The 24,339-nt window shown below is 36.7% G+C and overlaps 2 protein-coding genes across 3 annotated transcripts in view; one reads left to right on the top strand and one right to left on the bottom strand.

Annotated features, from left to right (window-relative positions):
- LOC123312503 overlaps positions 1 to 24,339 on the bottom strand; it is a 416,804-nt gene that overhangs the window by 189,810 nt on the left and 202,655 nt on the right. The gene's annotated exons all lie outside the window — the stretch shown is intronic.
- LOC123312494 (symplekin) overlaps positions 10,295 to 24,339 on the top strand; it is a 72,566-nt gene continuing 58,521 nt past the window's right edge. The window contains exons 1-4 of one of the 2 annotated variants that reach the window (XM_044896947.1): positions 10,295 to 10,481; positions 10,584 to 10,777; positions 10,851 to 11,240; positions 11,295 to 11,581. In XM_044896947.1, the coding sequence (XP_044752882.1) occupies positions 10,440 to 10,481; positions 10,584 to 10,777; positions 10,851 to 11,240; positions 11,295 to 11,581 (913 nt within the window). In that variant the 5' untranslated portion in view covers positions 10,295 to 10,439. Of the gene's footprint in view, positions 10,482 to 10,583; positions 10,781 to 10,850; positions 11,241 to 11,294; positions 11,582 to 24,339 lie in introns of both variants that reach the window. The other variant, XM_044896946.1, reaches the window with a different exon arrangement.

The following is a 24,339-nucleotide window of genomic DNA, read 5'->3' as shown; positions in this document are numbered from 1 at the left end:
TTAAAGTGCAGTTGTACAGTTTGAGCACGGCTTGCTGTACAGTTTTAGCACGTAACTGCTGCATTTGAAGTGCAGCTATCTGTGCAGTTTTTGCAATGTGAATACTGCATTAAAGTACAGCTTGCTGTACAGTTTTAGCACGTCACTGCTGCATTTGAAGTGCAGCTTGCTGTACAGTGATTGCAATACCATCGCTGTTTTTGAAGTGCAGCTGTGGCTGTATGTCGAATGCAGTTTGTATTGTACAATAACTGCACAGTCCACCGGGACATATACGGTCCTTTTTTGTGCAGTTATTGCATTACCGTCACTGCAGTCAATTGAAGCAACGAAGTACAGTTTTTGTACAGTGACTGGATTTCAGTGTTTGCTGGGATGTATATATACAATAGGTAAATTTTATTTTACAAATGAAATACAAAATAAATGGAAAATGTGAAATTAATGAATTTGAAATTTTTCAATGTTGAATTATATTTATTTTTCTTTTCACTGTCTTTTCTCTTTTCTAATTTCATTAATTTCACAATTTTACATACCACACTAGTTTCACACACATTTGTGAGAGCTTTTAAATCTTGGGATTTTCCCTACATAAGGTTTTAATCTTCCTCAGATTGTTTTCCCTTCTATGAATAATTCTTATTAATTGCCTTTTTCTTGGTGTATGTACTGTCCATTATTGAAAGTGCATCAAAATTTCTGAATATTTTCTTCCTTGATACTTGGTGTGGCCAAATCTGGGGTTTTTGAGCTAGGGCTTGGATCATCCAAAGCTGCCACAGTCACTTCAGTCATAATTTCTGAAACAGTTTATAACTATTTTTCAACAACTACAAGAAACAAAACTTTTGCGAATGAGTTGAAATGTTATGTGTTATCATATGAAGGGTTTCGTGACAGAAGGGCGTATACACAAAATCGCAATTTTCAAATACCTTTTTCAGATTCTACAGATGGAATTCCATATTTACTTCATGTGTCTTAATAGTTCTTGGAGAGGTTTGCCAAGGAATAGGAACTGCAGATCTGTGAAGCTTGAATCTGTTTAGATCCATATATGAATCTGGTGAAAAATGCTTATTGCAGATCTTGAATGAATGCAGAGATTCACCGGTGAATTCCATTCCTAGTATTTCTTGCCATTCCTTAGATCTGAAAATTCAATAATATTAGCACGTTGCAAAAAAGATTCCATTCATAGATCGACCATGCTTATAATGACTATTTTACATATCATTCTATAAGATTTACGGAAGACATTATTAGTTCTTTGGTTTAAGAAACAGAGAAACCTTAGCAATAATTATTTATTAACTCACCTTGCAAGATTACGGGGAAAATTATGCAATTTTTGAACATTTGTTTCATCACCACCACAAAGTAAATAAAGCAATCTTGGCATTTTGCTATCTTGGAAGATTGTCTTCAAATTGTCAAAATAACTCCAGAACTTTGGTTGGTAACTAAGCCAACCTCGAAACTTGGAATAAACAGAAAAGAATTGAAAATCATGCGAATTTTTACACAAGTAAACATAAACACAACCTCAAAGCTGTCATGTCAAAATTGTCAAATGACGCATGTGACAACTACGAAATGTTTCCTACTGGGGCGACCTCTACAAACGCTTTCCCATAATTAAACGAAGAAAGACTTATGGAAGCTTATACAAGAAAGAGAGAAATGCACGAATTCCTTAAAATGGGACAGATTTCAATGCCAAGTTAACCGTCTCGTTTGTCTCTGTTACAGATGTAATCTGTGATTACAACAAGTAATGTAGGGTCAAAGCCACAGATTACAGAGTAGCAGTCAAAGCATAGAGAAAGTCTCTGGGTCAAAGAGTTAACCCATAGACAAAGGAAGAATGCCTTTTTTCTCTATGAGTTAACCTAACCTAACCCATAGACATATAGACCATTGAACTCTATGGGAACCATAGAGTTCAATGATATAGACATGGACTGTGCCCATTACGCGTATGGTCCGTATTATGGAGAGTAGAGAGAAGGAGAACGATCGCCGTACTAAAAATGTGTCTCCAAAAACGGGGAAAATAGGTGTCGCTGCGATTACAACGGGTATCGATAAGGAGTGGGGATTCAAGCGTCAATTTGAAATGAACAGCCTTCATTTTATTTAAGGTTATGTGTCATCGTGGTTTTTCTGATGATTTTTCAAATACCTTTCTTCAAATCTATATTGAATATGAGTTCTCTGAATTATATGCAATAAAATGCAAGTCGAAATCAATGAAATTCAAAAGAAATCACTGATCAAAAAAATTGTACCTACTTTTGTTTATCATTGTTTATTGAAAGCAGCTATGTTAGTTGGTTTACTAATCTTCAAAATTATATAAATCCGTAGTGAGGAGCAGTACACATCAAGACAACAAAAGGTAGCAGTCTCAGATTTATCACTTAGGTATTAGAGTAGATTCTTTTGCCAATACTCAGCTGAGAACCGATATAAACCATATATTATGTTATGCCAACAAAATTCTTCAAGAATATTTACTTCTGAACCATGTAGTTTTATTGGTGAAATATTCTAATTCAGAAGAGTCCACTTCTCACGAGGGATGACAATTTCGATTTCGTTTATAATGAATCCATCATCTTTTTGATATCTTCATCGCAAAAGTGCTCTTAACACAAATTGATTGGGAGTTGATTCTTGAGATAAGGTTTTTTCCAATTTTCTCTCAAAAATGCTCTCGGAAATTTTATCTCTTCTCCTTTTCTTTCCGATGCCAAAACACTCTTATACTAGCGCACGCTTCAACATTTCACCATGGTCATATGTTGTTCTCTTATCAAAAATCGACAATAATAATATTCCTATCATCTGTCACCAGGGAAACAGTTCACTCAGCCAACGAGCCAACTACAATTTGATTTGTGTAAACAAAATTTTGCACTCTCGTGATGGCCAGCGCGCCTGTTGGCAAAAGCATGAACTACTACTATTGGTACATATTTTAGGGGACAAAAAATCTGTGGTCTCAAAGCAGCGATCGTTCTCCTTCTCTCTACTCTCCATAGTCCGTATATACCATTGAACTCTATGGGAACTGGAATGGCTTCGTAGGTAGCAAAATTCGTCGAAAATTGTGACCGAGAGAGAGGGAAGAAGTAGAGCAACCTTTCTCTCTCTAGCGTGTTTTTGTTTACACTATTATAACCTAAATTTAAATGTCATTTTCGTAGATAAATTTTAAATTACATAGTTTAATGTCTTTTTGTCAGTATTTTAGTAAAAATCATGGTGATAAATTGTTTAGAAGCCATATACTTCCGATTTACATTCCTAAGAAACTCGAAAAATGTCTATATATCAAGTCAAGTTAGCTGTTGAACAGAATTTCTTGTGCTTTTTCAAAGCTTAAATATAGTTTTTTGGTGATTGTTTTTTAAGTCTATGTGTTTCCCAGAGTTACAAAAGTGGTTTTTGCAGTAACAAAAAACATTTTGAATAAGAAGAATTTCATAACAACAATGGTCCAGTATTGTGTTGGAAACGGATGCCATAATGCAGGGGACATAAATATAATATAATATTTTTTATGTGAAGTGTTGGTATCACATAAACCAATCCATCCTGAACAGTTTTACAGAAGTGAGAATCCACAAAAGGAGAGAAGCAGTAAATAATTAGGAATTATGCCTTATGTTTTTCATTTTTTTAGGTTCCCTCTCTGAAAACCTTTTACTTTATACCTTTGGACCAAAGCTACAGGAAGGAAAAACTGGTATCCGTAGAAATACATTTGCAATAACAATTTGCAGTCCCCCACAAGAAACATTTCTTGGCAGTTTGTCAAGGAATTAGAAAAAGTTCAAATGGAGGAAGGTCTAAGGTTGGCTAATTCCCTTTCATCTCAGCATATCAATTGTAGAAATAGAATTATGAATGTCAGATTAGCTACTCAAACAATGAGTAATGGGGTAGCAGATGCTATGGAATTTCTTGATAACAAATGTAAGAACTTACAATTTGAAGATAGTGCCACTACCGTTGAATTCATTAGAAAAATTGATAGAGTGTTTGACATTCTTAATTCTAGAAATCTGTTCGGAGAGGGTTTAAAGCTCCAATTAGATCTTTTTCCCTGAGGTATGTTGAGGAAATTTTCAGTGAAACTATAGAATATTTAGAATCATTGGAAATTGATGATACCAACATTCTTTTTCACTATCGAAAGACATTCGCTTTAGGATTTATTTCGACCATGAAGAGTGCACTAGGGCTAGTGTAGAATGTTCCATCAATCAAAATTAATGAATGATGAACTTCATGGGGATCCTCTACTATTCGTCAGAAAATGACTAAATTAATTTTATTTAATAATTGCTAAGCAAATGTAACATTTTTGTCCCAATTATGTTGAATAAAAATATTTCAGCAATTTTGTTCTTTACTTTTTGATATGATTCCTTTTATATATTGAACTATTTGGAATATTTAAAATCTCTCGCACTGACACCAGAGACGACTGTCTCTGCTCCAGAGACAACTCTGTCTTCGCTGACACCGCTTTTCATATGATTCCAAAGCTTTATCCGAGGCTTTTCAGAAGATCATTTCCTCATATTCTTGCCTCTAGATTATAATTAATATTTATATTCAAATTACTCTAAAGCTTCTATTTTATTGATTCATCAAGGCTGCAAGGGTGATTATTAAAAATTTCGTTCCCGAAATTCAGGAAATTACGATTAACATCATAAATCACTAAAAAAAGTGCAAAATTTTTAGAAATTTCGATTAGAATGACAAACTAATGATTAAATATTTTTAGTACGAACCGACTCGTTGAAAGATTTGAACAATTTGGGAAATAGAGAAAGAAGTGAATTTTTCCAATCAGTATCAAACCTTTAAATATTTTCAGTTCGAATAGTTCATTCTTTCATTCCCGCACATTGAAATGTTTACGTTGCTAATAGCAACGGCGTGCGAGAGAGAAAGGTTGCTCTACTTCTTCCCTTTCACTCTTCCTCATTTTGCCTGTATCGCGATGCCATTCCAGTTCCCATAGAGTTCAATGGTATATACACATTTGGTAACCGCAAGTTACCAGAGCGGTTACTCTGGTGACTGATATTGAACCAAATTGTCAGGAATTCGACATATACGGACCGCCCACTACCACTTACTAACCAGAAGTAACCAAAGTGTATATACGGACCACAGCCTACATAGACATAGAGACTCTATATCTATGGCCCATTAGGCATTGAACTCTATGGGATCCCATAGAGTTCTTTCTTTAGTTCAATGCATTGAACTCTATGCATTGAACTCCCATAGAGTTCAATGGTTCAATGACTGTACCAGAGACAAACTGTCTCTGGGTCTATGCTCTTTGGTTATAACCATAGCCTACTAGAATTAGGTAGTAGGCTATGCTGTATTGTTTTCCTCCCTACAGTTCTTAATTTTAAAGTGAATTGAAAGCAAATCGGAATTGAATCGAAAACTGTTGAAGTTGCCTATCAAACAGAGCCGGAACTAGGATTCTGGCGCCTGTGGCGAATTCTCCTAATGCGCCCCTAAGAAATTCTCTTTTCTATGTTGATTTGTATTTATCTTTCATAATCGAATACCTAGCTTTTTTTGCTGGGAAAAATCATTCCTATTTTAAAGAAATTAATACAAATAAAATCAAAATAAAAGGGATACGAAATAACAATAACATGCATTCAAAATGAACTATAATTTGACTTTTCTTGCTTTGGTTTCTGCAAGAATATCAATGATGTCGTGATTCTTTTTCTTTTCTATTGATGGGACTGCTATGCTAAATAAGTCAGCTTTTCCTGTCCAGTTAAAGACCTTAAATAGGTTTTCACTAATTTCAATTTGTTGAAAGAACGTTAATATGTAGCTGTGGCAGCTGTAGTTACTGATAAAGTCAAGAATATTTTGAGTGGACATAAATTTGTATGGATCTGAATCGGGACTATACTTCAATGCTTTCTTGTTTAATTCGCCAAGTAGAAACCCTTGCAAACATATTCCCTCGAGAAAGCTGTCTTCAGAAACTTCTGGCAAAACACTGAATCTTTCTTCGAGTTGCACTGAAATATAGTTCAATACTTGAATGAGGTCCTTTTTCAGCTTATTCTTCTAGTCAAAATTAAAATGTTTCATCATCAGCTTCTCCTCCAGGCTATTTTATTTTTCTTCTCTTTTTCTCTTCTGTAACCTCTATCTGTGATAATTTACCAGCTCTCCAGTTCTCCAGGAGCTATTGTTGTCTATGTTCTGAAGGAAATACCCTCAATCGGCTAAGGTTTTGCGCCTCAATCGGTCTCCGATAGTTTTTTTGTAAGTAGATCTCGACATGGCCTTTGTTATCGCGTTGTTATGCGACGCCACAGCCGTCAATAGAGACGTTCTTTAGAAGGCTGTGGAGACGCATTCTGTTTTCAGACTGATGGTGTGGACTATATCTTAATAATTTATTATTATTAAGTATTTGATTATTATTCTCCAGTCCATGCTGTGGACTGCGGACGTTGTTTACAATTCCACCTGTATAGTGTTCGTTTACGTTCACATTGATTTAATTCACACACATATGTATAATGTGTTTGGCATATTTTTATAATATTATGTTTTGTGTTAAATATTAAATGAAAAATATTCAATTGGAGAGAATACTGTTTTTTTATTATTTTTATTTTGCGCCCCCAGATCGCTAGCGCCCGTGGCGACCGCCTCTCTCGCCACGCCCTCGCTCCGGCTCTGCGTTTGTGAGCTTTGACTGAAAGGAAAGCATCTTTGACATGTATTGCCAGACATCGATGTAAACCTCGACCGCGATCGCGACCTCCACCGCGCTCATCCATGCATCTTCGGTATGAACGTACCCTTAGTTATGTTAGTAAGAGTTGATTATAGAGATTAGCATAGAGAAAGGGAAAGAGTCTTGTCTCTGGAGATTAGGTTATATCATCGGAGGGTCACGAAGCACGGCATATAGAGAGAGAGTGCACGGATTTGATACTCAAACGAACTGAAAAATAAATACGTTACCCTGGTGAATGTCACGTGATTTGAAGAGCTCCAATAAGCGTGCGAGGTACCTCGCGGCAATAGCTCGATCGCCATATAAAATCAAACTATTTTGATCTGCGATCGACATCGCTGTAAACCGCGATGATAAGCGGCGAGGGTGAACGGGTGAAACATCCTTGGTATGTACGGTCCCATTAGAATATGAAGGTTTGTTTTGATATCGATGTAAAGATCGCGACCGCGACCTCCACCGCGCTCATCCATGCATCTTCAGTATGAACGTACCCTAAGATGTCTAAAACTCTGGTGTATTCACTGATTCGATTTTGTTTTTAATTTCGTGGGGATATGAGATCAGTTTCGTTTTTCCCACTGTAGGTAGCGCTGTTCAGAATTTGACAGAGCATTGTCAATTGATATTTGAAAATAATTTGAATACTTTCCTACGACTTACGAATATGTTGTATTTATAAGCGATTATTGGTGTCTGAAAATGTATTAGTTTCGAGAAAGGAGTGTAGAACATTCATTTATTCAATATGACAATCAAGAACTACAGCTTAGATTTCGGTGTTGATAGAATTTGAGGCAGAACCAAATCAGATGAAAGAACATTCGGTACGGATATAGCTAAGTTTTATGGCAACTTCAGCAATATTTCAAAGAAACTTTATTGGAAATACGTAATGTGAATTGTGAACATGTATTGAGAAACAGAAATACATAAATCTATTCTAGTCTGTTCTTCAAATATTCTTCATGAGTAGATATAGTGGAAATTCCCTTTCCGTCAACTGAATATATTGGATATTTGACCAATCAACTGTATTTTATTAAAATCATATTGAATTACCCCCTCATGAATTCAATTTGTGAAACGGAAATTATCTTGAAGAAGAATAATAATAATAAATACTCCTTCGAACCTTCGATAGTGTTGAAATATTGACAGATTCGTTTTCGCAACAGCTGACAAAACGGGCCAGTTCATATTTTATATTCGTTGATCTATGTTCGATACATAGACATAGAGACATAGAGTCTCTATGTCTATGGTTCGATATCAACGCAAAACAAAATAAAACGAGAGAGTAGCTCACTAGCTTTGGCAGAACAAGGATAAAACGAAGCGAATGACATGGTGGCGCCGCCACGAAACTGATCCAATATCCCCGATTTTCTGAAATGTTGATGCTTGCAAAAAGTGACAAGTGCACACACCAGTGTTTTAGCAAAGATTTCCTCTTTGGTTTTAGCTCTTTGGTTTTAGACATCTTACATCTACGAGGAGCTAAATGCTCATACTCGTACCGGCGTTGCCACGTCTACCTCTCATACTCAAAGATATCTTTGCTCATACTGAAACTGTCAACTTCGGTACTGAAACTTCAACCAGCTGTCAGATAGATGTCAAAATAAAATTGTGAGGTGTTGTGTAGGCAAAAATAACACATCATTTGGAATATTATTTTACTTTTATTTAAAATACGTACATTGAAATGCATTATTTTTGGTTTTTAATTTGATGGTGGTGTTAATCCTAGTGATTCTTTAGTGTTAAATGTGCGTTATTAATGCCAGTAATGGTAATGAAAGTATTCAATATCTTGGGAAAGTCACACAGTATATTAGCAGGAAGTGAATAATTATGCCATTTTCTCGTTGTGTTGTTGGATGTGGAGGCCGAGGAAACAGTGTTAAGTTTTTTTTTTATTCCGGAAGAAATTTCTGTATTTCAGCATAAGAAGCTTCACTCAAATTACTTGACGAGGAGACAACAAAACTGCTATTATTAGGAGAGCTGACTTATACTAGTTATATTTTTATTTATACTCATTATATTTATGCTGTTTTTATAACTAGTTCTATTTTGTATCGATTATATTTTTATAGTGTTCCTGGGCAGGAAGACCTGAGTTGTTAACCCTTGGAAACATTGTTTCAATAAAGTTTATTACTACTACTATAGTGTTCCTGTTTTATATATACCTATATTGAATACACCTTTTCAATGAAACAGTGCATCTTTTCAAGAATATTTAATACAACTAAATTACATAATATTACGTATTTACATTTTGAGAAAATATTCATTCCATCTCTTATTACCCGTACAAACGCTGTAGAAATAAAGGCCAGGAACAATGGTCTACCAGACGCATTCCATATGAATCCAGAGTTTCACAATCCTCAAAGCAGTATTTTATTACAGATTGGTCATTATTCCCTTCTCTAAATATACATCAATTCATCTGTGCTAACCCTTTTGTGAAATACTTTCCTTGAATATTATGTTCCAAATATTTTATAGAGTAACCTAGGTAAAAGGCTAATTATAAAGTATTTGTAGGCTGCTACGCTCTGAATGCTTTCGTACATCTGGCTTATCTTCTGGGAATAAAATCCGCCACTTCTTGATTTGTTTTCAAAATTTCAATAAATTGGGTACTCTTTGTATTCACTAAAAGAAAATTTATAGTTAATTCAGAAATCTTGATATATGATGATGATAGTTATCATATCAAAAGTTTAATATCAACTTACTTTTCATATATCTATTTATCTATTACAGATTGCCAAATATATATTCTTAGAGCTCTAGATGAAGTTAAATACCACTCTTTTATACCTTGAAACAACGAAAATATTCGTCAAGTGAGGAGTTTTACTTGTAATGACGCTTTTGCTTGTCTCCACAATTTTTGTGAGGCTAGAAGGTTGGAGGGGCCTATAATGGTCCAAATCTTTGTTTTGACCGAGAGGGTCTTTCGACCAGGTTCAGTCTTCCAAGTAATGATTCTAATGTTCTTCAGTTGTTCGAGGAACGTTACAGGACCCTTATGTTGTTATATGTAGATATATCAGTTTAATTTAACGTTCCGCTGAAAACTTCTTGTTGTTAATCATGTTGTAAGTGATTGCAACCCTGTTATTTGTGTTGCATTGGTCATCTATTCAATACAGATTTTCTGATATAATTATTACCACAATTTCACAAAGAATATTAATGAAAAATGTAAATAATAAACGGTCTCTGATAACAAAATAAAAATAAATAAGACATGTGAAATGAGTTGACAGGCTGTCAGAGATGAACAGTTGACAGTTTTCAAATGTTCTGTGGCTTAAAAAGTAGACGACAGACGTGGCAACGCCGGTACGAGTATGAGCATTTAGCTCCTCGTTCTTACATCTAACCATAGACTTATAAGTCTATGCATCTAACCAAAGAGGAACTTTCCTCTTTGATCTAACATTATTAACATCAAAGAGTAGAGTTCTCTATAATCTTTGATTAACATTTATTTGTTGTTGTAAATTGTAATATTTCCAGAGAGAGAAGTGTCTCTGTATTGGACCTATTATTTGTGTTTGATGAAAGAACTCGCACTCAATATTTTTAAACGATGGATTCCGACGAAACAAGTGAATTTGCAGATGATCAGACGGTAATTTTGAATATTTTATTAGCGATTTTTCTGTTGCAGAGGAAAAGTTTCTATCTCATATATTACCCATCCTTAGCTTATTTATACAAAGGAAATTTTCAGCTTGTTCAATGGTTAAATGATATTGGGTTGATCGAAAGTAATACCGATAAGTTGGAATATTTTTTTAAGATACAAGAGATGCTCCTGAGGAAATCGCCAAATTTATTACCCAAATATCTTTCTCATGTATTGAATTTCACCACCAATAAAAGTGGTGATCTGAAAAAAGCACTAGTTGGATTTATTGAAGAATTGTGGTAAAGAAATTTTTTTTTTCAGATTGAAGAGGTAGTTATAAGATTCTTTTTATTTTATTATGTTTTTCAGTAAGATGAAGGAAACATACTTACCAATTGTAATTGTGAATCTGTACATGCTTCTGTGTGATGAATGTATTGCTGTTCAAAAGAGAGTTATTCAGGCAACTATAACGATATATAGAAGAATGTTAGCTTGGCTGTGTAAAGCTACCCATATAACAGAGGATATGAATGAAGCTTGGATTCAGTTAAATCAAATCAAAAGAGAAATTGCTAATATGATAGATAGTGATAATGATGGTATAAGAACAAGTGCAGTCAAGTTCCTGGAATGTGTTATATTGTTACAAACTTATCCAGATGAAGTGGAAAATAGGAAACAAAATGATTTCTCTTTGGATGATGTACCACTTACTCTCAAAATTGCAAGGAGACGTAAACTTGAAGAAGAAGCTAGGTAATGGTAATAAATGCTAGTGTTCATAACAATTCATTTATTCTATATTTTTAGCAATTTATTTGAAGTTTTATTGAAATTTCATAATTCAACACACATTAGTAGTGCCAACTTATTGACCTGCTTGGGAGTATTGACTAATTTAGCAAAAACAAGAGCTGAGTTTATGTCTAAAGTTGTGACTGCCATCATAAGTTTGTATAAAAATTTACCACCTACTCTCAGCACTACACAAGTGAACTCAGTACGCAAAAAGTTGAAGACAGAATTAAGTGGCTTGATGAAACATCCTGGAACATTTGATTTCATAGATCAATTGACACCTATATTGCTGGATTTGGGTTTGTAACTTTTTTATATATGTTAGTTGTCATGTATGAACTACTAAGTGCTTCATATTATGTATAGTTATATTATTATCTAATGTTTTTTAGAACCCGTAAAAAAAAAATTAAAAACTGTCAACTCGCCATCGCCTTCCAAAGGCTGTATCTTGGAAGGGAGGTCGCTTTTGAAAAAAATTTATAGGAACTACCCCTGCTTATTTTCATCGAGGAATCATCTCCCTAAGTACTTTGCATTTGTTTACAGACATCCTGTATCATATGGGGTGTTTTTCTGGAGTGGGTGCCTTAGTTTCTTAATCGGTCGATGCCTCTATGTAAATGTGGATCAACATGATTCCAGTAAATATCTTGCAGTCATGGGTGTCCCTCATGAATCTGTTTTAGGCCCATTATTATTCACTATTTTTATAAACGATTTACCGAGTTATATAGAAAAAAATTTCCCTCTTTTATTTATGGTCATTAAGATTTTGATCTGTCTGATCTTGAGATAAAGTGCGAGCTGTTGATGCAAATCTTTTGTGAGTGGTGCGATAGAAACTCGCTTATATTGAATATTAATTAAACCAACCTCAAACCTCATTCACTTTCAAGCTCGTGATTCGGAGCGAAGTCTCTTTCTAGACTTTCCATCTGTTGTACTAGAATCATCTCTGTGTAGTTTTTTGGCCTATATGACATGATACCCCCTGAATTCGGGGTATCATGTTGATCATGTTAGTAAGAAGTTCTATTCTTCTTGTTTCGCCATAAGATCTTTGAAATGTGTCTTGTATTCGAACTTGTTGTTGGGAGTATACTATTCACTAGTGTACTCTCACCTGTATTATAATGTGATACTGTGGGGTGAATCGCCTGATATCAAAGCAGTCTTCATAGAGCAGAAAAGAAAAATTAGACTTATTTTCAATTTAAAACCAAAGGAGTCTTGTAGACTCTTATTCATGAGTCACAAAATTCTTACTGTACCATGGATTTTCATTCTTAATTTTTTACTATATATTAATAAAAACAGTAATTCTATTATAAATGTTCTGAATACAATACATATATCACAAGGCATCGAACAACTAAATTTCAGCATTCTCCATTATACTGTGGAGCTAAACTTTACAATCATCTGCCTGATGGGCTAAATTCCTTGGAATACCATAGTTTCAAGAAGCAAGTGAAATCGCTCCTGCTTGATCGATGTTTCTACAGCAGGAATGAGTATTTTAATTCTATTATTGGATTGATCGTTCTTGAATCTGAGTGCTTTCTTCTGTTTATCTTACTATTGATGTATCCTATACATATTCTGCGTGTCTTGAAGGATGAATAAACAATTCTATTCACCCCTAAAAAAACTACCTCCAGATTTTTTTGAATTGCACCCTTATAATTATTTTACTCTAAACGATTCCCTAGTAAGAGAAAAATTTAAATTGTACCCTTATATTTTGTTCACTCTAAACGATTCCCTAAAAGAAAAATTTCGCGATGTTGTCAAAATGTATAGTACGAGTCGCCCAATTCCGTAGTGTATACGTTGTCGAGAATGAATTGAATGAGTTGTCTGCGCTAGCATCCGTGCGCCGTGCCGTGTCTCGTATACTCTACGTAGCGTATGGACTCGAGGATCGAACCCCCGCCTTTCAAGCTTTTCACGTAGTATTCACCAGCTTTCTTCATTCCGGGCTAATACCCAAACTTTGGGTCACAAGGCAACTGTTAACGCGACAAAATTAATTTGTGGACTGTAATGATTGAAAGTTTAATAATAAATAATTTTGAAATCAAAAGAAATAAGTCACCAAAACGGTAATTCGACTCACCTTTCTACTTGCATCGACCATGTACTATATTCTCGATTATTTTTCGGAGTTTTCGAAATTTTCTCCTCGAAACAAACTCGACCGTCGAGAGAGAGATACTTTCTTCATTTCTCCAGGATCAGTTTCGTCTTTCGCTGATTCACCGACGTTGTCAAATATACCAGTTCTGGTGTAAATTTAAGGCAAACATTTTCGAGCATTGGTCCATTCGCAAACAAAAAAAAACATACATCCCGAATTCTTAACATTCCGCTCACCAAAACATGAAAATATTCTCAACAAAAAAAAATATTTAATTCTCCTTGAAAAGAGGTATTTCGAGTAGCTTAACCCAAAAAACAAAAAATAAAAAAAAAATTATGAATTGCATACATGTATGTCGTAATCCCAATATACATGTATGTTGATATCGGCACTGATTAGTCAGATCTTGGAAATGGACACAATTTGGTAAGTCCACGTTTATAATGACTATCAGTCGTTTTTACAGATGCCACACGAATAACCCCATCTTTTCCAGGATATAACTCCGTTATTCTACCGGTCTTCCATTTTAGTGGAGGAAGTTTTTCATCCTTAAGCAGAACCAAATCACCGACATTTATCCCAACAGTGTTGTCCGTCCATTTCAATCTCTGATTCAAAGTATGCAAATATTCATTGTGCCATCTTCTCCAAAATTTCTCATGCAATCTAGTTAATAATTGCCACCTATCAAGACGTTTAATATTTAAAGGTGCCAAATCAGGATCTGGCAGAGACGACAGAGGCTCCATGGTTAAAAAATGACCCGGAGTCAGTACGGAAAGATCATTTGGATCCGAACTGAGTTCAGTCAAAGGTCGGGAATTAAGTACCTCTTCGATTTGGACCAATAACGTGTTGAACTCCTCAAAAGTGAGGATTTGTTCACCTATCACACGAAATAAATGAGTTTTTACCGATTTAATACCGCCTTCAGACAGGCCACCGAAATGAGGAGTGGCAGGAGGATTAAATGCCCATTCGATTTTTTCCGCTGCTGCAACATCTTTCATTATATTCTTGATATAATTGGCGGCGCCAACAAAATTAGTGCCGCCATCGGTGTGGACATACGATACTCGACCACGACGCCCGATGAAACGGCGAAAAGCCGCTAGAAAACAGTCAGTGCTAAGATCTGATGCTAATTCTAGGTGTAGTGCCTTTGTTGCACAGCAAACAAACAGGCATAAATAAGCCTTTTGAATTTTAGCACCCTTTAATCGGCTACTCTTAATGTAAAATGGTCCTCCAAAATCAATGCCAATGCACGAAAATGGCTTTACTTGGGAAATACGGAAGGAAGGCAGATTTCCCATCAGAGGTTGAAAAGTCCTAGGATTTGCTCTGAAACATTGAACACACTTCGAAATAACACCTCGAATCGCTCTTCTAGGTGAAAGATTCCAATATTGCTGCGAGATTAAATGTTGCAACGTTCGAGGACCAGGATGCATGTATTTTCGATGAAAACTTTCAATAAGCAATTTGGTCAATCTGTGTTGTCTGGGCAACAAAATCGGAAATTTTCGATCATAAGAAAATTTGGCGTTTATTAAACGACCACCAACTCTAAGCAAACCGGAATTACATATAAACGGTGTTAATTTGCGTAGTGTCTTCGAAAGTGGCAAATTCAGTTTCAGACGATTAATTTCCTCAGCAAACACAGTACCTTGGACATTTCGAATTATGACATTCAAGGCCATGTTCAGTTCCTTAATAGTGAGGAAACCATTTATCTTAGTTCGATTTTTCATCGCATTATGTGAGAATCTGTAGAGGTAGGCTACGATTGATTGTATCTTACTTAGAAAAGAATGTTTATCCAATAAGGACAATACGATATTATCTTCAAACTGAATATTGAAAGAGTGAAGTTTCTGTTCGCCAAAAAACTCGTCAGAGGAAAAGTCTCCAGCAATAACTTCCGGAACAGAAAAAACACCTTTCAAAAAAGAGGGCCCCGCCGACCATAACGAATTATTTATGAGCTCAGAGGGTAGACATCCTCGGGAAGCTATATCTGCTGGATTCTCAGAACCACTTATATGGTGCCAGCAGTTCGGACTTATTTTTTCCTGAATAGAAGCTACTCTATTTCCTACGAAAGTCTTCCATCGCGTTGGTGGAGACTTAATCCAACATAACGCGACCTTAGAATTAGACCATGCGAACGTTCGAGTAATAGTAAATATTGATGAAAATATCGACTGAATGTAATCCAAAATATTACTTAACAACACGGCAGCGCACAACTCCAACCTCGGTATCGATACCTTCTTCAGAGGAGCAACTTTCGTTTTAGCAAGCACTAATGTTGATTCGAATTCACTATCAGAAATTTTGACTCTGAAGTATACAACGCCAGCAAAACCTTTTTCACTAGCGTCACAAAATCCATGTAATTCGCATGATTCTCGTCTAATAATACCGAGAAACTTAGGGATTTCAAATGTTTCTAAACAATGTAATTCTGATTTATATTGATCCCAACGAGAAACAATAACCGGTGGGGGAACATCGTCCCAGTCCAATCCCAAAGTCCACAAAGTCTGTGTCAAATATTTCGAAAAAAATGTTAAAGGCGCGAGAAAACCCAACGGGTCGAAGATCCTCGCCAATTCTGATAGGATACTGCGTTTCGTACATTTCCTGGATAAGATATTCACACTATAGCAAAAGGTATCTTTAGCAGGATTCCACCTCAAACCCAAAACCTTAACTATGGAGTCATCGTCAAAGTCCAATGGAGTCAGTTTGGATTCATCCGGAAGAAAATCTAATAAAGCCGAACAGTTTGAAGCCCATTTCCTTAGAGGAAAACCAGCTTTATTGAAAATATTTATCAATTGCTCAACAATTATACGAGAATTCTCCAAAGAGTCATTACCACTCAATATATCATCTATATAAATGTCGTCTTTTAAAATAGATACTACAAGCGGAAAATTACAGCCCTCATCAACGGCGAGTTGTTTTATTGTTCTGTTAGTCAAGAATGGAGAACATGTAACTCCGAAAGTAACCGTATTCAAAGTATATTCCTTGACCGACTCATCTTTCGAATCACGCCAAAAAATGCGCTGATAATTTCTATACTTAGGTGAAACCAATATTTGTCTGAACATTTGTTTAATGTCAGCAACGAACGCAATAGGATTCGTTCGAAAACGAACTAACAGATTAACTAAATCATTCTGCAACTTGGGTCCTGCGTACAATAAGTCATTCAATGAGAATCCCGATGAGCATTTCTGAGATGCATCGAAGACTACTCTGAGTTTAGTTGTTGAGGAATCGAGTTTAAACACACAATGTTGCGGTAAATAATAACATTCACTATAATCGATCGAGTCCGATGCGAGGGACATATGTCCCGAATTCAAATAATCATGCATGAATTCCCCATACTGCCTTCTCAGATCATCACTTTTATACAATCCATTTTCCAAACTGAAAAATCTTCTAAGAGCGATCTCGCGAGAATCATTGAAAGAAGGTTTAAACTGCGCTATAAATGGCAAATCAACTATGTATCGACCATCGACATCCCTAGTTGTAGTTTCCGTGAAAATTCTCTCGCAGACTCTATCTTCTTCGGATATGACATTATGCTCAGGTATCCGTTCTAATTCCCAAAATCTCTTTAAAGTATTCTCTAAAGATTCGTTATCAGCCGAATTCGATACCAAAAATGACGACAAATGAACACTATCGAGAACCGACGAATTTTCCGAACGAATTCTTCCCGTTAAAATCCAACCGAATAATGTATTAATAGCTATAGGCTCTTCGATATTATTTTCGACCTTACCCAGAACCAATATTCGCGCAAAAATATCCGCAGATAAGAGCATATCTATTGAACGGGAATAATGAAACTTAGGATCAGCCAACTTCAAACACGAAATATGGGGCCAATTGACTGAACGAAACTTAAAATTAGGCATATCCGAACATCGACCTGAATTTCACAATTAGCATCGTAACATGAACCTATGGTACAAGTAACACAGCCCTTATGAAGAACGGGCGGGGAGCTTCCTATGCCATGAATTGAAGTTGCTAAGGGGCTATATCTTAAACCTAATTTATTTAAACATTTCGTTGTTATGAAACTGGCCTGACTGGCATTATCAAGAAGTGCACGAATTTTCTGTTTATTCCCATATGAGTCTGTTACTAGAATTTCCGCTGTCGAAAGCAAAACGAAGGATTCTAAAGACTTAAGTGGAGATATTTTGTCGAAATTATTCGAAGTTTACAGGGAAACCGGTTGACTCGAAATTAACTGCTCATTCTTTGAACTAGAATCACCAGATACACCACTATGAACACTACTAGAAGTTGAAGTACTTGATTTATTTTCCAAAGATCGATCATGCCCTGATTCATTTACCGCTCGATCGAAATGTAGAAGTGAGTGATGTCTATTCCTTCCACAGTATCTACACGATGTGTTATTTGAGCAACTACTACAGCGATGAGAAGATTGTAAACATCTTAAACATAATTGATGATTTTTAGCCAGCAAAAATCGATCATAAGAAGAACGATTTTGAAAAATTGAACATTTCAAGTTTATGTGGTTCGATGACTTACAAAATACACACTGGTTTTTATCCATTGAATTCGTGTTTGCAACAAATGAAACCCTCGAACTATTTCTTCCACCTTTATGTGAACTGACCGAGGGACCTTTCTGGACAAGAGACTTATCGTTCGAAAATTCGACTGCCTCCAGGGCGTTGCAATGATTGGTCAAGAAATCCACCAATTCAGTATACTTAGGCAACTCTATCGTACTATGATCCAATTCAAATTTAGTTCTAGTTTTAGGATCAATTTTCTCTAAAAGAATATTGAAGAGTGGAAAATCCCACTCATCTACTGGAAAATCCAAATTGTCCAGAGCTGCTAAATTTTCCGAGAACACGCTCAACAACTTTCTCAAAACAATGAAGTTTTCTTTTTCCAGTTTTGGAAAACGAAAAATTTCATTCCAGTACGAAACCGCTAAAAGCCGCTTATTGTTATAGCGCTTAAGCAAACTATTGAAAGCAATAGGGTAATTTTCTCCCGACAATGTAATACCCTTAACTATTTCTAAAGCATCGTTGGATGTGCTACTCAACAGGTACTGAAATTTCTCAATGTTACTCAACGATGAATTTTTGTCCACTAAGGATATAAATAAATCTCTATAATTTGGCCACTCCTTAAGAATACCTCCAAATGTGGGTAAAGATATTTTTGGTAGGCTAACATGAGATACCGTTGGTGGAATAGTATCCTTATTGTTAAGATTAACCTTTTCTACTAAATTGTAATGAATGGCTTTCATAGTAAAATAATTCCTGTCGACCACAGAACGAATAGCTTCCTGTGCCTCCAAAACTTCTTCACCCTCAACCGCTCTAATATTAACTATTTTAGAATGACAACTCTCAAACTGCTTATAAATCGGCTCTAACCTATCTATTCTCATTATTAGTTCGGAAATTAAGGACGGATCGCGCTGAGCACCTTTCGCCACATCAAGAATTTCCGATATTCGATTCGAAGCAGTTGTACGATTTGCGGTATGAATAGCCAACGAAGCCGCCATATCAGATGGCATAATGAGCAAATGACTGTAGAAGAAACTTTAAGGATTTCAATACAAACTACTATGAAATCCGACAACACGGCTGAGATGAATGCCGAGAAAGTATTCCAATTCGCAATTCAAACAATGAAATAATAATCTTTCCCTTTTTTTCGCGCAAAAAATATACGCACATACGGAGTTATCGAATTCAATAATATATCCTTATATGAGATATGTAATTATGGAAATATTCAAATTAATAGAAAAATTAAAAATATTCAAACGACAATGAATAAATTTTCCAAATCAATTGAAATTAAAGAAAAAAAAACCGAATCTGGCGCCGAATGGACCAATGTTAACGCGACAAAATTAATTAGTGGACTGTAATGATTGAAAGTTTAATAATAAATAATTTTGAAATCAAAAGAAATAAGTCACCAAAACGGTAATTCGACTCACCTTTCTACTTGCATCGACCATGCACTATATTCTCGATTATTTTTCGGAGTTTTCGAAATTTTTTCCTCGAAACAAACTCGACCGTCGAGAGAGAGAGATACTTTCTTCATTTCTCCAGGATCAGTTTCGTCTTTCGCTGATTCACCGACGTTGTCAAATATACCAGTTCTGGTGTAAATTTAAGGCAAACATTTTCGAGCATTGGTCCATTCGCAAACAAAAAAAAACATACATCCCGAATTCTTAACAGCAACCTTATTTCTCGACCGAAAATAATACAGGCTAGTGTCTTTCCTGTCGATTCTTCTAGTACTGATGATCTGTAGGCTATTGTGAATAAATAGATGAAGGTACCTGTTCCAGTCTCTTTGACGATCAAAGACCACTTTAGTCAGATATTTTCCTACAGTTCGTTTCGACCATCCAATCTGGCTGTGGGCGAAGGGCTGTTGGAGCCATTCTGGAACGGGCTGGACTCGAAGTTCCGTCCTTGATCGCAATGTAGCTCGAGTGGCAACACACAAACCGGCTTAACAGCTCTTTAATCAGTACATCAGCCACTGTCGAAGCTTCTTGGTCCGGAATGGCATAAGCCTCAAGCTTCATTGGCGCTCTACGATTTCCTCTCGGGCCATTCGATGAAGCATCATAATCTGCATTTCCGGCACCTGCCCTTGACGTCTCCCTTGCAGTTGACCCAGTAAAAACGCTCTCTCACTTTTTCCAGCGTATTCTTGATACCAAAATGCCCACCAGAAGTTCCGTCGTGTAATTTCTCTAATACTTCTGGGCTCTGGCACTCGCCTGTTGGGCATTATCAGCTGATTTCTAGCTGCGGTACCCTCGTCATTCAAGATGGACCTCTTCAGCAGTCCAATTCTTCAGAATGATGGAATCCCACTGACCCCAGTAGGAGTTCCCCCGTGGATTCAGATTACTCGCTTCTTCCCACTTTGGTCTCTGTCCTTTCTCCTTCCAATCCAAACATCTTCCGTTCTGGGTCACCTTCTTGATCTCGCTGTAGGTAGATGTATGAAATAATACTGTACAAAATGCATGGGGATGAAACGTTTATTTTTCAATATAAAGATGACGCAATCCTTGTATTGCTCGAAAAAAATATAGAAAAATGCTTAGAAGAGATCGACGTGTCTCTTTCGCACCTGACTTCTCAATCAAACCAAAAAAATTAACAATTGAATAAAGGTCTTCCAATGAACCAAGATATTGCTGGTGATGAGACTGCGTTAAGGCGCATACTCACTGGCGAACAGCAACAGTAACGTCAATAAAAGTCTAATAAGAATTGTAGTACCTTCATCACCTATTTTGTTTTCGTTTTTTGAGGTCAATGACATACACTTTGGGTTCGATGTTATCTAAAACATTCTTTGTAGGGTAGTAATTGATGAATTATCTGAAGTATAAAGTAACTGATGCGTTCTTTTGTCTTTGACTATCCTAAGAAAAGGCATGTTTTCAATAAGTCTTCAAAATTATCTACGTCAAGAATGTCATGATGGGAGACTTGAAATCCAGAGTTATAATTCTACATCTTTGGGACCTCAGGGTTCCCATAATTCCCATAATTAACATTTAAAAAAATGTACAGTTCAATGAAGCAGTTACACCATGAAAAGAGAAAAGAAATGGAGGGGCGGGGAAGTGGCTTATTAATTACAAACCACTTCCCCCGCCGCGCCGCCCCTTCATTTCTTATTCATTTCATTATTTAGCATAATTTTTTTTGTTAAAGTCCACATCGTTCGTCTTAAAATATTGTAGAATATATGTGGGAAGTCTAAAATATACATCTGCGAGTTATTTGGAGTTCAGGAAAGGTTTATCAGATTTCTTAGTTTCAAAACATGATTCGTGGTGATCCAAATAATTATTCTATTCGAATACAGCAATTCAAAATCATGAGCTTACGCAGTGGGAGATAAATTAATAATATCTTATTCATTTTTAAAGTATAATAATAATAATAATAATATTTATTTATCCTTCACCAAAGAATGGTGGATCTGTGCAGATTTTATTTGTTCTCTGATATAAGCTGATATGAGTTGAATACAAGATTTTTCCGTCGACTTCATTTTGAATTGAAAGGGAATTCTTGATTGCAAAAATTTTCTATCGATACCTAGTTTATATCGGAATGTTGATATTTATGCGGCCGATCGAACAATTCGAGAAGTCCATAGAAGGCTTATCGACTTGTGACATTTTGAGTAAATCACATTGATATCGTTCCTTACAATATCTGTTGAAGAATGTGTGGAGCTGGTGGAAGCGGAAGTTGTAGTACATACAGGGTGACAAGAAAAACTTCGGACAAATTTTACTGTCTTCTGGAGCAGAAGTATTCAAGCGCAGCCAAATAGTTTTCATTCTATTAGATTCTTGACACTTTCATATAATCATATGTGAATTTTCAGTTTGATATTATTTCATTTTGCAAAGTTTTAGAATGTCAAACAAACGTAGTTCAATTTTGGAGCTGTTTCGTCAAGGAAAGCGTCAATGCGAAATTGTTCTTTTGTCCAATGTGCCTCGAAAAACCATGTCCGATGCAATTTGACGTTTCAAGGAGCTCTGCCAAGATGGTCAATACGCCTAGCAATTGCAAAATCGTCAAGAAGACAGTCAATTGAAATCCGAGGGTCTCCATGGTGAAAATAGCCCTTGATACCGGTATCAACCTTTAATCCGTTCGTTGGATGACCAAAAAGAAGCTCAACCTAAAGGCATACAAGCTCCAAAAAGTTCAACTCCTCACGGATGGAAGCAAGCGCGTACGACTCCAAATGTGCCGCCAATTCCTTCGTCTCGCCGCCAGTTAGCAATGGGAGCTTATTCTTTTCACAGACGAGAAGCTTTCTACCATAGAGCAATCCCACATTAACCAAAACGACAGGGTCTGGTCCGCAGGAGCTACCGGTAAGTCGGTCTTCGTCGAAATCTGCAATCCGTCATTGGTCTGAGGCAAAATTCGCGCCAGCGACAAAACACCCTTGGTTTACTACCGCTGCGAAATTCTAGAGGCCGTGGTACTTCCGTTGGCCCAGCAGCTCAGCAACACGCAATGGACCTTTCAACAGGACTCCGCTCCGGCTCAGAAAGCGAAAATGACGCAAGAATGGTGTAAGACCCATTTTCCGGGTTTCATCATATCTGCAAAATGGCCGCTCTACCGCCGGATCTCAAACCAATGGAATACATCGTGTGGTCGATTTTGGAGCTTATGGTGTGTGCTAAACACCACAAAAGTTTGGAGTCGCTGAAGTAATCCCTGCGCCGGGAACGGGACCGATTAACGTCCGAGGAGCTGCGGCTTATTGCCGAAAATTTCAAGAAGCGTCTGAAGCTATATATCTCCGCCAAAGGAAGCAATTTCGAAACCGCTTAAACATATTATTACCAAATGTTCATGTTATTATTATTCGTTGTTGTTTTGTTCAATTTCTTTTGTTCAGCGAAGTTAAAGCAGAAAAAGGTTGTCCGAGGTTTTTCTTGTCACCCTGTACATATATCGATTACTCTTTAACGATCAAATTGTGTATGAAACCTTTACAATTCATCTCTTCTTAATTCACCCGCTAGGTACTACGAAAAGCAATGCGACCTACAAATTAAATGTAGCTTGAGTAGTGTGTTGAGCTGGAACTTGCGTTATTTTACTAGGGAAAAGGGAAGTGAAATAAAATATTCAAACACAATATCACAGTTTATTCAACACAACTTTATGAGAGCTGCCCTGAAGTATAAGGGAGATCGGCCACCGAATGCGAAGTTGCGCGAAGCTGAGCATTTTCAGTACTAATATAATTGACAAGCTACGAATCGAGTGACGTAGCTCGTGACTTAGCATTGAAAAAGCACAGCTTCGCTCAACTTCGCATTCGGTGGCCGATCTCCCTAAGCGACGTCGTTTTAACGTCCGGGATGCAGGCTCGAAGTGCAGGTCAAGTGTCGATCTGATAATCGTTAACAGATGTTGGAACTGCACGTTTTCGGGTATTGGTTTTGAGAAAAACCTTTTGTGTCTGCAGGCATGGAATGCGGAAATGATCTGCGTATTTTTCTTCGCTGGTGGTCGTCTGTCTTGAAGAACGCTAAATCTGAATGATTTTTGGTTCACATATTGGCCCTTTATATTTTCGGAACATTTTACTTGCACCAATGAAATTGCACGACGAAGAAGGCGTGGTTTCACAGTTCTGATTTTCTCGTAGAAGTTGCTCTAGGAATTCGACTTGAATTTAATTTTTTGTTAAATTTTTTACACACTCCTCCACCAATGACGAAGTTACGAAACCTACTGTAGGAAAATGAACACCTCTGCCGGATCTAGTAGTCCAGCTTACCTGGGCTGGTGTTAGACCTTCTCTTTCGGGTTCTACAGGGTGTTCTTGAATTGGCTGGCTGATCATATCGTCGTCGGTGATGACGTAGGCTGGTTTTAACCTGTCGATCGTCACCGTCGTGTCTTTGCCGTTTATTTTTATTACGAAGTGTTTTGGACTTCGACTCAACACTTCGTATGGTCCATTATATGGGTTTTGCAGGCCTTTCTTCGGTCCGTCATTCCGGAAGAAAACGCAAGGTTACCAAGTTCTTGAACACAAAGCTGGTCCGCTCTAAGTGGTGGCTTCCGTCAGTGGGTCCTATTTCTCGCATTTGTTGCCGCAGGTTCACTATGGTGTCGGATGTGTTCTTGCTGTCATCCGTACTTCTGGTATTTAGGAACTCTCCAGGCAATCTTAGTGGCTCTCCATATACTAGTTCTGCTGCCGCTGCTTTTAGGACTTCTCGCCAGGTTGCTCGCATTCCAAGGAAATCCGAGGAGGATC

This window comes from Coccinella septempunctata, chromosome 4, assembly GCF_907165205.1.
Source record: "Coccinella septempunctata chromosome 4, icCocSept1.1, whole genome shotgun sequence".
Taxonomy (NCBI): domain Eukaryota; kingdom Metazoa; phylum Arthropoda; class Insecta; order Coleoptera; family Coccinellidae; genus Coccinella; species Coccinella septempunctata.
This window is presented reverse-complemented; position numbering and strand designations above follow the sequence as displayed.